Genomic DNA, 13634 nt, shown 5'->3' on the forward strand with positions numbered 1-13634 from the left:
CCAGCTCTGACAGCAGCCATGGCTAATGATAGCAACAACGTTGAAGCCATAGTAAAGCTCTTTGGCAAACTAAAGTGGAGAACACCCAGCGTTTGAGAAAATCTGCGACGAACAGGATGGATCAAGTTTTATTGTTAACATTTTCTAATTATTTGAAGTTTGACAAGAGAAAAACAACACCATTGCTCCTGATGGTCGAAACTAAAGTCGGTTTCGTTTATTTCGAATATAGCAGAAGGTATGTGCTTAAGCCACTTATTTTTTTAGCGCACATGCAGAAGTCTAAAAAAGACTGGTGTGTGAAACCAGTATTTCAGACCTCTAGCTGCAACAACAGCTGTCCATGTGACCATTATCAATGTGACTCACCTCTCTCACTGGGTCACACCTGCATGAACGGGGAGATAAGCATATAACACACAACACGTGCGGCACATGCAAGGTGGCAAACATGGTCGGCAAATGAGAAATGAGCATCCTAAAAGACACATGAGTCACACTAATTGAAACTTGTCTTGTAAACAAGATGCTCGCGTGACTGATGGCGTGAGGCCGGTGTCGTCTTGCAGCGCATTATTAACAAACGCACGCAAAAAAAAAAAAAAAAAGTCCAGCAGAGTGGGTTAACTCAATAATGTCGACTGATAATGAGCATTGCGTTGTCTTGGAAACAAAGCCATCTGCAAGCCTGAGTTTATAACGTGCGCTCGGAAAGACGCTTATATATGATGATGAATCAGACTTTGCCAAAATATATGATGGAGGTTCTGTCAAGTGACAAAATGACTATTTTTCACTATTTTTATTTTTGAGTGTAACTAAATCAGCATATGTCAATCTACATGTGTTACTCCACCGATAGTGTTCAAATATATGTTACTGTAATTCCCCAAATATACGATGCACCTGTGTATAAGATGCCTTAATTTTGGGGTCAAATTCTGGTATTTTCTGTTACAGCGTATAAGACGCACCAACATTTTGGCAACAATGTAAAAACTATAGCGAAACATAATAAATCTCATCTTTTGTAAACTCTTCATATTGTCTTTCATATCCGTAAGTTACACATATGTTGCGTGTTAAGTGTGTTTCAGATTTCCCACATTGTGAGCGGGCTGTGAATGTTACACAATTGAAAAAAAGAGAGGTTAGGATGTACAGTATATATTAGGCCCGATGGTGCCAATAGGTGGAGCGTGCTTTAATTTTTAAAGAAGCAAAGAGAAACATGATTGCTCATCCCACAACCTCGGGGTCCCCTTGTGCCGTGACTCTTTTTTTTCCCTCCCCATATTGTGCAAAATGCACCAAAGGCAAATGGCAGAGGAAGTCCAGCGTGATGTATAGATAACGTAATTAGCCGCCTATGTATGTAGATTAAGGGGAGAAGTGTCGAGCCTGGGGAGACCAGACAAATCGGCTAAATGAAAGATGACAAAATGGAGGGGGGGGGCAGAGGAAGTCCACTCCACAGCGCTAACCATGTGAAGACCTAATTGACAGAGACAGCTAACTTCCAGTAATTTAGCTGATGAAGCTTTTCGGGACTGCTGGCTGCACACAAACTCACCAGTAGAGCAGAGGAGCCAAGATGGAGGAGGAGGGTGTGTTTTGTTAGCATCTGAGCCCACGGTCGCCCACCCCGAACACACACGCACACACATCACCGTCACCCGCTAAACAAGTGAGAGGATACAAAGTGCTGATAGTGCTGTTCCCATTGGAGGGCAGGCCAAGGCACACGCATGGCTGGCTGGAGCGCTGACGCTAACATGACATGCTAGCCACGAGACACGGCGACTGGTAATGAAGGGAATGTTGTCTGACCCTGACTATATGTCATTTCAATCAGACGTACAGTAAAAATGAAGTTCCCAACTTGAAAGGGCATACATTTGATGTGTGACTGAACGTTTGTGCCATTTATCAAGTATTTTTTTTCCAAGGTCCTCCTTTTGCGTATTTTTTAATAAACCCAAACAATTTATTTTTCTGCATAACAATAAACTGTCATATTGATTATACGTAAGTGTTTTGGCCTCGGTTTATGTAAAAAAGGACAAATCATAAATGACTCTGATTCATTGTTTGACACTACTTAAAAGTCAACCGAAGATTTAAAGTCTATTCATTCATCCTGTATTTAATTTGATGAAACCAAGAGTAGAAATCGACAAACAAGCTTCTCAGCTTTGCTGTTTGATTGCTACAGTCTGAAAAAAAAAAGATTTTGAAAGGACTATTTTTTTAAGGACAGAGTCATTTCCAATTGAAACTGATTGGATTTTTTATTATTCTTTAAAAACGCAGGACTCCAGTCCTCAAGGGTCGGTATCCTGCATGTTTTTCAACCTTCTCTCTCAAACACACCTGATTCAAATGATTAGGATTATTTCAAGCTCCCGCAGAGCTTGCAAATAAGTGAATCATTTCAATCAGAAATGTTGAAACAGGAATACACGCAGGATACCGGCCCTCCAGGACTGGAGTTGGACGCCTACGAGTTAGGTTATTCAATCTGATCATACCTCAAGCAAGTGTACATTGATCAAATGCAAAAGTGCCATCTTCCTTTGAGAGCGATCCCTGCACCCCCCTCCTCAGTTACCCCCACCCCGCTTCGATCCTGGCCACGTTGTTGCGAGTGTGAGCGCGTGCGCCATAAATAGCTTTGAGAGGATGCGGCGAAAGCTCTGCGGATGAGGGACACGTTGCGCCCAACGTTGTGACTGCCTGCTGCAGCATGCCGGCCAAAAAGAATATGCTCGCGACATGTGCTGCAAGCTAGGGAAGAAAAACACGGATGTGACAGATGACCAGGACAAAATTGGATTAGAAATGCTTCATTACACATCTTCAATTCTGCTGAGCCCCCCCCAGTATCTCTGCCGATATTACACTGATATTTCATCATCTAGGATAGATTTCTGTCTTTAAATCCGTACTCGCACTCACACCTGACATGCCTCTGAATTTTGCTGGAAAGCAATCACATTCCTCAGAGGAAAAGCGCACAAGATAAACCAACGAAAACAATTGAACAGAAGAGAAGTGATAGCGGTCAGTATTACTTCTCGATCAAAAGTCGTTTTGCGGGCTTGCGTGATAACTTGGCCGAGCTAGAATGGGCTTATTTACCAAATGTTGTGGTCCTGGTCATTTCTCACTGTTCTATTCTCTGCTGAGATATTCACTGAGCCCAAAATGGACATAGAGTCACACATTTTTAACACTATAAGGCGCGCTGCATTATAAGGCGCGTAGAATAGAAGCTACAGTTGTGGCTGGAGTTATGCATCCACTAGGAGGGAATGTCTACAAAACAGTGGTCAGTCAAACTCATTCAATGCCAAAGACGTATTTTTACATCTTTCCCACATTTTTATGAATCCAGACAGCAGTTTTCATGAAACAACAATGGTAAACACGTGGACTGCATTTCTTAAAGGGGTAGCAAAAAATTGATGAAAAATGATTTCGTCACAAAACTAGTCAAAATGACTCTTTACTGCTGAGAATGGCTAAATAAGTAGTGAGTATGTATTAGTGCTTCATTATCACTTCCCTTATTCCCCTATTACTGTTTTTATTGTCTACCTTATTATTATGTCTATTGTGTGGCATGTAAGTCCGCTTGGGGGAAGTGAACAATGATAATTTCATTGTGTAGTGATACTATGCATATGAAAATGAAACTCTTGAATCTTTAATCTTATCTAGACATACAAAAAAACCCCACTGGCTGACCAAAACGACCATTTTTCCTTCTTTGCAAATGGCTGCCAACAAAATGTGCGCCGACGGAATGTGATGCCACCTTACGACTCAAACTGTCATGCAAATGCTGTTTTCTTGCTATATTTGCATATTCAAATGATCACGCTCCCCAGTTCACAGTCGCACGCTCCCACATGCAACCTTGTGTGGCGCCAAACCACCCCCCTCCGATTTGACCTCTCTGCTCCTTCTCATGCAAACATCTCCAACTAGTACAGATAGATGAGTGTCATATTTAGACGGCGGCGCACGGCGGGGAATCATTCATCAAACTGCGGAGAAGCCAGCGAGGTTTGCCATGAGCAGCCTTTGTAGACTTAAGGGAGACGGACGCATAAGCGGGCGCAGTCGGGCTTCGCTCGGGATTGCAAAACCGGAGAGGCGGGGAGGCAGCCGACATATTGCTCTCAGCTCATTACATTGTCACCGCCAGCGCCCAATCTGGGCTTGTTGGCTTGAATGCAGCCTGATTCCACCCTGTTTGAGTGGAAGCGGGCCACGCCGCCGAATCCGTTGGGAGAACAGGCGAGAGCATGGGTCTGGATTCATATTGGAACGGGGTTATGCTAATAAAGCCACACAGTTAGTGGAGTGCATTTTACTGTACTTCCATCTGAGTGCGTGGTCATGAATCCTTCATAGGGACAGTATGCATGGCTGACTGCTTAGATTAGCATTGGTGCAGGTTGCTATGTAGAATTGTACTTGGACCACGCTTAGCAAACTGGTACTGTGTGTATTTGTGCATGTGTGGGTGTGTGTTTTATGTGTATGTGTCACAGTACCACGCAGAGGGAGGCTGCCATTTGTTTGCGCTTGGCCCAGCGAGAAATGCCGGCTGCCAACGACCCGCAACGTCACGTTGAATGGGGGAGTACACACACACACACACACACACACACGCACACACATATATATATATATATATATATATATATATATATATATATATATATATATATATATATATATATATATATATATAAATATACATATATATATATATATATATATTTTTTTTTTTCATCCTTTGCAGGAAACGAAAGTGTTACAGCAGCAGTATACAAATACAAAAATACATACATATATTAGTGGCAGACTTATTGTTCATCAAAACATCTCAATTCCTCTCTGTGTCCATCAATGCAGCACGAATGTTAGTCATTCCACCAGAGACTGAAGAATATGAGAATACCATTATACTGAACATACTAGTGTTATTATTCAGTTTTTCCCTTTAAACTGACTTGAATAATAACCCGGTTGTAAAACCAAAAAAATTTGAAATAACTTGATGGTATTTGCGTGGCATGAATGATAAACGAATAAATGAATGGTCAGAAATAAAGTGAACAGCTTATGTGAAGTGCTAAAGGCTTTACATTCAGAAAAAAACACATATAGAGTAAAACAAACACCCTAATACACACACACACACACACACACACAGTGGTGCACACTTCAATCTCTTATTCATTTAAACCTAAGGTGATTGGGTTACACATACACACGCACAAACACACTTACCCCAAAGCAGTTACTCCCACAGGCCAAGCCCAGCCAGTTGAATTGAATTATCGTTATTGTACACCCGGTGCAGCTACTGGGGAGTCTGCCCGCAATCCACCCATCAACATGTGGCGCTGCAATGCCACCGATAAAACACACACGAGAGATCATATAGCGCTACACCTCCCATACGCAAGCTGCATCACTTTTTCACCGCGACAGACAGGTAGATAGACAGATAGGCCCATTAAGTTCATCGCTTACAGTCTGTATTGATCACCCACAGGCTGAGCTTCACCATATTGGGCCCCGCGCACACACACACGCGCACACACACAAGAGTATTCTTGTTTGCAGTGCTAGCTAAATGGGGAAATTTTAATGTTTATCTTGTTTATTTCAAAATTCACCCCCATTTTCTTTTTAATCAAACTTAAAAAAAAAAATCTTTGATTCTTTAATTCTAGTCTTGTAAAATACAACTGTTGAACAAAACTGGTGTTGCAGAACTTATCGTTACTGGCATTTTTTTAGAGTCTTATAGACCTTGTAAATTGAGCTGGGTGTATTGCTTTGAAATGGTCCTTTAGATGTCTAACTAATAACTGAACTTGGTTTTACAAAATGCCCATTTTTTTTTCCAATTTTACACCTCTCACAGGAAGCAAATTTGTAAACTTAAAGTCGTCTCCAAATCTTTCAATTTTAAGATCGATCAAAAAAATTACATCCTTGAGGTCTTAAATTTCGTTTCCTAAGAAATGTAAGAAAAAGAGCGATTGTCGTGCCAGAACGCCGATCACGACCATACAAATTTGTAGCTTGCACATACAGTAAACGCTTTCAACTGCATGACAAATGTGCCTCATTATTACTCGGTCACTGTGTTTGACATTTTCATAGCCGCCTGCAGTGAGTCCTCCCACCGGAGGAGGGAAACCCTAGTTGATGTGTCATGTAACAAAAAAAAAGAATAGAAAGAAAAAAAAAAGGTCGCCGGCCTGCTTTTCGGTACGGCGCGAGAGAATGAGGTCGATGCAAGAAAGAGAGAGGACGCGGGGAGGAGAGAAACAGAAGGCGAGAGGGAAGAAAAAGGAAGAGAGAGGATGTTGCTGCCATGGTAACCGCTGCCACCTCAGAGAGGAACGGCACCGCTGTGGGGAAAGACCCCGTGTGCATCAACACACAAACACGCACGCGCGCACATAAAACTAAAACACATTCATGTATGTTTGATTCATCCCTATTTTGGTGCTTTTTTTTTTTGTTTTTCATCGGTTTCATCTATCATGAATGATGCAACTTTTTAATGTTTTACGTCTGGCCCGGGCTCCCATACTTGACTATCCGGGCCGACACAACCGTTTACACTGAAGCCTTTGAAAAATCTATTTTTTGCGCCCATCGTGCCAAGGCGAATATGCATATCCCCCCCGCTGTGACGCCGCCGACGAGGCGCTTCCCCTCCCCCAACATTTTCCCATGCAATGAGAATCTGTTCTGTATACGCGTGAGAGATTTCCACCGTTCTGTAAGGCGGAAGGATACTTTTATTTCTGCCCTGTGCCATCAGAATAAACCCAGAGGAGGTTTCAAATTCAGTGGTCCGCAAGGTGGCATACACTCAGTGCAGTTAGAACAATCTCACAGATTAGCCTCTAGTTTGTTAGCTTTATGCTAATGCTGATAAATATTGATAAACAGCAGCCTCGCTAATACTAACTAGCATCTGAATGAGTAAAGACATTTGAACAACAACTATGCAGCAACACATGTAAACAGAAAAGACAATGGTACACAAAGTCATATAGTCTTTATCCTCTGCAACAAACAACTCCACCAATGGCTATTTAGCTGATGGAGCATGAAAAATTGCTCATCAGTACTAATATTTTTACAGTACAATAATATGGAGGGTTTTTTTTCATACTGCCAGCCCATTTAAAATGGATCGTTGATGTCTGTGGCCGAAATACACGTTTTATACACATAATTATGAATGAGTTAAGTGGTTGATTACTTAAGTAAAAGATTTAATTATTAAATTAATAAGTTTAGGTACTGCAGTACTAAAGTAGGTAATAAGTAAGAACGTAATTGATTGCTTTTGTACTTCAGTACTAAAATATTTTAGGGAAAGTATTCAATTACCTCAGGTAATAAAGTACTAAAATAATTGATTAAATTAAGAATAAAAGTATGTACTAAAAAATTGATTACATATGTACCTGAGAAATTGATTTAAAGTAATAAATAAATCTAGTTACTAAGTGGTAAAATAATTGATGCCAATGGTAAATAAGTACTAAATACCTACTATAATTCCAATTATCCATTCATACATTATTTAAACTGCTTAATCCTCTCAAGAGATTGATAACTTTAGTACCTAATTATTTGATGACCTAATTCTTCTTTATTCGCCAACCATGTTTAAATTGTTAGCCAAAAATTTGAAAAAAAAAAAAAGTATGAATTGTAACCAGGGATTGAACATTTGGATGAAGGAGTTTCTAAACCCAACATGCATTTTTTTTGGACCAGCGTGATGATTCTAATAAAGGTTCTTGTAGCTCTCGTGATGGAACATGTTTACTGCAAAAGCCCAGGGCTATTTATAGCTTAGCATGTGTCAGAGGAAAGTATATGAGCCTCATCGTGCATGGAGGCGAAGACAGTGATGTTACAGGACAGGCGTGAACGGCGCAGTTGGTGTTAAAGATGTTAATGAGGAGAGCTCGGTGGGAAGCAATACATTTGGGTTAGCATGACGCTAGCAACGCGTGAGTCAGAAACATTAGTGATTGGGACCAATTCAAAGTCGATGTACTTTGCCTCCTCCAGTACATATACTGCATATATGTAAATGTAAATCATAAAATATTTCAAGTTTTTCATTCATTTTTTATTTTTCAATATCAAATGGCGTTTGTGGACCATAACCGGCCTGCCGTTGACACCCCTGCCATAGGAATGAAGTCAAATGCCTGATTATAGAATTCAATTTAAAGGCCTGATTATTAAGTGTAATGCAGTTTCCTGCCCGTTATATGCCTGGAAAAATACAACAACAAAAAAACAAAGAAATCAATTGGCTCTATTTGTTCCTTCCGCCATCTTTTCATGCATGACGTCGCAAGGAGAAGAGGGAGGTCAACAGAAGGCGCGGCAGATGCCGGCATGTGAATCATTATTATCCTGTTGGAATTCGAGCAGAGAGGCACGAAATACGGGGAGTACCTCACGACGCAGGAGAGGCGGGGAAAGAAGGGAGACAAAGGGCGATTCTTTCTTCACGACTCACTCAGTATGTGGGTTAGGCACGTCCACGTGCGCTCTCTCGCTCTCTCTCCTTGGTCGTCCTATGAGGCGTGAGAAAGTGGAGCCTCCCTCTCATCTTTAATGATGTATGAGGCTGCATCCACAGGGTACTTTTCTGCATCCGACTCTGAAAAGATTAGGGGGAGACGAAAAGAGTAAAAAGTAGCGGCGCCCTGACATAAGAGTATTTCAATAAAAGATTTTTTTCTTGATGAAGCAAATTAGCACTCGACAAAATTATCTGCAAAAACACACAAAAATGACACTATTAAATATCCAAAAACAATAATATAATTGAACTAAAAATAATAACAAGTAATACGTTCAATATTATGTATAATAATTATTACATCATACTACATCATCAATAATAACTGAATAAAAAATAATTAGTATCTGTCATGTAATAGTTTTTGCCAGTGGATAAAAGAGAAAGCATTATCTTCCAGGGCTTCCACACATCTTTTTGCATATGCAGTATATGAGTAAGACATACAGACATCAATCCACTTTTTTTCATGTAGCACCGATTAATACTGTCATTTGTCAGGTTTGGGGGACAAAGCTCATCATGCTAGCAAGTGTTTACTTTCACGCTTGCAACACACGGCCTCTCACACTCACAACATATGCTGAATAAAAACACCATCACAGATTTCCCTCTGCCATCTTCCAACACGAAAAGCTGTGACAATAAACGGAGCCGTCCCCTGTGCCCACAACACTTGATTTTTTTTTTTCCCATTTAAGAAATGAAAGTGGGAAATCTGTGAGCCTTTAAGAGGCTGCGTAGGTGTGAAATCATAAAGCAAGGGGGAAAGGGAGGCAAAAAAGATATGACAGAAAGACAGGAAAAAGCGAGGACACTGGGGAAGTTTTCCATTGTGCTTCCGCAGGCGTGATTTCACAAACACACGTCTGCACACACACACTCTAGAAGGCCTCATTTGGCTCTCTTGGGGTGAGCGCAGGAGAAATAAGTGTTGAATTTCACAATAATCAAGGGAACATACCACTGCAAATAATTATTAGCACTTATGTGATATATACAGCATGTTTGTTCATTTGCCTCGGTGCGTACATCATTCATCTTCACAATTTGGTTTTCATTGAACTGAAATAAATGAATTATGAATAAATGAATACCAGTGCATGCAAGCGTACACAAGATGGCGCCAGTGTTCGTGAGATTTACCGTCACACCATTAGGTACACTAACAAAATTAACTTACCTTAAAAAAGAGCTGTATCAGATTTCATATTTGCAATGAAAACTTGAAGCTGCTTGAAGATAATAAATCATATTCAGATTACTGGATTTTTGTATTGGCGTAGTGACGGTTGTTGACCCTAGGAAAGTATCGTTAAATCAGTACGTGTCTTTTTGGTGAGTAAGGCGCTGTTTGATTTGTCCTTGAAGGCCGCCAAGGTAAACACTGAGCCAATCAGGGACAGGTTTACTCGCGGGTGGAGAATTTTCTTCCATCTTCTTTGTTTAGTAACTGCTAGCTAATTGGAATCACCTAGTTTGAATAAATCACGAAAAACGTCTGTGGTGAGCGGGTTTAATTATTATTTCTAACTATAATCAATCAAATTATACGATTTAATGCCGCATTAGTCAAAATAATCGGAATCTTAGTTTTCTAACGCAAATTGGACGCCAGATGGAATTTTTAACAGTTCAAAATCGCTCTTAAAGATTAAGCTCGAAACTTTTTTAGTTGGTTGCGCTTCAAATGGAGATAAAATAAAAAACAAACTGTCTTTTACCCTCTCAACAGCACGATGAGTAAAGAAGCGGACACTCCGAGAGGCGCCAAGCGGAACTCCAACCGCCATATATCTTTTGAAGGTGTCGAAGGGTAAGTTCAAGTTTGCGTCAAATTTAGTACAATAGTTATTTGAAGTCAGTTGCATAGCGAAATGTACATTTCCTCACTCCAAAGTTGTCCAAACACGGCACGTACTGTATAAAATGCATCATTTTACAGTATGAACTTTTTAATTGCTTGCAGAGATGAGGACCACGTGACCGAAGAAGCTGGTGAATGTCCAGCGATGACGTCAAACCCGGGACAAACGGATGTCCTTGATTCTGATCATTTGTCCTTTGGAGATGAGGTAAATTTGGAGGTGAACTTTTTTTTTTTAAGACTCATTGAAGTTACTTGTCATCGTTCTTTGAGGATCGTGTGCCGGATGGGCCAGCTTTCTTCGATCTCTCCAGCACATTCCTCCAAGAGGACAGCTTGCTTCAAGATAAAGATCTGACACCAACCCAAGACTCAAAGATTGTAGAAGGTGCATACATTCATACTTAAAGGGGCCGTAACATGATATTTGTCATTTCCACGTAGGTGCATATAAATTTCGTTAATTTCTTCTTAAATATGATTTTTTTGGTACCGATCTTTCGAACCAGGAAGTAACTTTTTCACATCTATAAACAATGATGACCTGTAGCCAATCTTATGGCCAATGAACTTTCCTACTTCCCGCGGTTTAGTTTGGGACACAGACTTCCACAAAAAGCACGTGATGGCAATAAGCAAGCACAAATTTGAAAGCCTCCTGGAGATGAATCCCACTTTCGGCAGCTGCAAGAGCCACATGGCTGCGTTTGTCCTCGTGCGAGGTACGTTTCATTTCCGAGAGCGTCCGTTGTATTAAGTACATAAAAGAAACATCGCTTGCTTCTTTCAATAGAAGTGACGGACACATCAGGGCGCGCGTGCGATTACTACCAGGTGGTAGCACTGGGAACCGGCCACGTCAGTAACACCAATTGGCTTTGCTTCAACGGGACAATGGTACACGACTGTCACGCCATGGTCATTGCAAGGCGGGCGCTCAAGAGGTGCGCTGGCATCATCAAAGCCGTCTCAGTTTTTCGTCCCTCCGTGCACGTTGCGCCTCAGTTGACGTTTTTATCCTCAGGTTCCTCTACAAGCATCTGCTTCTCTTCTTTGACACCAACCCTCGGTCCAAAGAGGCGTGCATCTTTGAGAACAGCGCAAGCGGACCACAGCTTCAGCTCAAAGCCAAAACCAGCCTGCACCTTTACACCAGTCAATGTCCTGAAGGAGCTGCCGAGAACTTCTATATGTGGTGCGACTGCGTGTTCAGACGGTCTTGATGACTGTATCTTCTTCTTCTCCTTTTGGATTTTACCTTTGGGGGTCGCCACAGTGAATCAACCGCCTCCATCTAAGCCTGTCTGCTGCATCCTCTTCTCGCACTCAAACTACCTTCATGTCGTCTTTGACTACATCTATCTAAAACTCTTTGGTCTTCCTCTAGACATCCTGTCTGGGAATTCAAAATTCTACATATACTATATTCGCTATCTCTTCTCAGGACATCTTCGAAACATGTCCAAACATCTTAGTCCATGGAGATTCCTCTCGAACTTCTCTCAGTCTGTCCATCACCATAGCGAACAAGGGGCTCAAAACTGATTCCTGATGCAGTCCCACCTCCAAGTACTCTGTCATCCTGCAATAACCTTATCTGTGTCCATCTTAAGGGGCGCCGCCCACAAGACCCCACTAAAGCTGCAATACCACTCGAACGGTTTCCTGGTGCCTGCCGCCCAACTCGACCCGAACCACTGGGCGGGCAAAGTGTGCTGCATGTCGGGCAGCGATAAGCTGTGCATGTGGACCTTGGTGGGCGTGCAGGGCGCTCTGCTGAGCCACTTCATCCAGCCGCTTTACATCACAAGCGTGGTGCTCGGTAAGGCTGTCGTCACCCGGATATGGAATGATCAAGTCCGGTATGGGCTCGAGTTCTGAAGTGGTGGTGTCAACGCAGGATGCCAGAAGTTATTAGCCGAACGCTTGTCGGACATCACCAAGGAGTGTCTGGGCAACAGTTGGGAGGACGTCCTGCCGCCTTACTACAAGAAATACGACACCAGCTTTCTGTGGTGCGAAGAGGTTGAGCCCATCAAGGTGTCGCAGCAGCACGACCTCCTCAGCATCAACTGGTGCCTTGGAGATAAAGACATCGAAGTGCTGGACAGCACCAAAGGTTTCATTGACCACAGGTAGCGAACCTTTTCAAAGGTTGGCCCATGTCACGATTAGAGGTATCGCTTTTGTATGTTTTCGCAAATTTTTATAGTCTAAAGCAAAGGTGTTGGACTCCAGTCCTTGAGGGCCGGTATCCTGCAGGTTTCAAAAATAGCCTTTGAGGCCTGTAATTGGACACCTGTGGTCTAAAGTGTAGACTAGAGGTGTGCCAAAAACGGATTCACAAAAGAACACAGATTATTGGCTACGATTCTGAATCAATATAAAATGTCACAAAATTGATTTTATCAATAAAAAAAAGAAAACCGGTCCCGTCTGCTTCGGTGTGAACCACTTAAAGTGCTTTTACCTTGCAGTTCCCCAGCCGTCAGCGGGCGCAGTTTCTCCAGCGGGCTGTGCAAGAGAGCACTCTACAGTTACTTCCGGCGAGTGGCTAAGCTGGGCAGACAGAACTACTTGCTGGACCTGCCCCTTTACCATCACGCCAAGGTGCGTCTCAAAATGTGCCTGCTGACAAAACTTCATGCGGATGTGAGTGTTCAGTTGTTTGTGTGTGTGTATGTCAGGTGGAGGCGGCCGTCTACCAGACTGTCAAGGAGCTAGTGAAGCAGCACTTCCTGACAAACCACGGTGGACCCTGGAATTCCAAAAATCTGGTGGACTGCTTTACCTCCTGAACAGGTCTACTTCACATTTAACTCATTTACATTCAGGCATTTGAGTTCTATTTGGGGAAAAAAAAAATTGATTTGTTCTTAAGTTCACTATGTCTTTGAAAGATCAGCACAGCGTGTTCTTATGCGGTGTGGTCTTGTTTGGAAGGAAATGGCTCAATGTCTATACCCAAGTGTTGTGAAAATAAATGATAGTTCATCACGTTGCTTGTAAATACTTTTCGCCAATAGAGGGCAGCACAGTACTTTGAGTGTTAAACAGTGTTTACTTGATTCCTGTTAATTAGAATGGCATTATATAGTGTTAATATAG

General features: G+C 42.0%; 1 protein-coding gene across 2 annotated transcripts; it reads left to right on the plus strand.

Annotated features, from left to right (window-relative positions):
• Positions 1-10084: 10084 nt before the first annotated feature.
• Positions 10085-13523, plus strand: adad2 (adenosine deaminase domain containing 2). 2 transcript variants are annotated; one of them, XM_088441809.1, is made up of 11 exons: positions 10085-10165; positions 10395-10475; positions 10629-10734; positions 10800-10914; positions 11120-11248; positions 11320-11470; positions 11551-11721; positions 12140-12348; positions 12427-12661; positions 13004-13136; positions 13214-13523. In XM_088441809.1, exons 2-11 carry the CDS (start codon positions 10399-10401, stop codon positions 13322-13324), a joined length of 1437 nt encoding a protein of 478 aa, XP_088297935.1. In that variant the 5' UTR covers positions 10085-10165; positions 10395-10398; the 3' UTR covers positions 13325-13523. The 2 variants fall into 2 exon arrangements, with proteins under 2 accessions (XP_088297935.1, XP_088297936.1); XM_088441810.1 differs by having other exon boundaries at positions 11323-11470.
• The last annotated feature ends 111 nt before the right edge of the window (positions 13524-13634 follow it).

This window comes from Hippichthys cyanospilos, chromosome 18 (genome assembly GCF_059441005.1).
Source record: "Hippichthys cyanospilos isolate Australia breed blue-spotted pipefish chromosome 18, RoL_Hcya_1.0, whole genome shotgun sequence".
NCBI lineage: Eukaryota > Metazoa > Chordata > Actinopteri > Syngnathiformes > Syngnathidae > Hippichthys > Hippichthys cyanospilos.

What these genes read in the sequence shown, in the direction of transcription:
- adad2 (XM_088441809.1), top strand. Translation starts at nt 10,399, where the DNA reads ATGAGTAAAGAAGCGGACACTCCGAGAGGCGCCAAGCGGAACTCCAAC. An exon ending in TCTTTTGAAGGTGTCGAAGG is followed by an intron (nt 10,476 to 10,628) that starts GTAAGTTCAAGT and finishes AATTGCTTGCAG; the next exon opens with AGATGAGGACCACGTGACCG. An exon ending in TGCGTTTGTCCTCGTGCGAG is followed by an intron (nt 11,249 to 11,319) that starts GTACGTTTCATT and finishes TTCTTTCAATAG; the next exon opens with AAGTGACGGACACATCAGGG.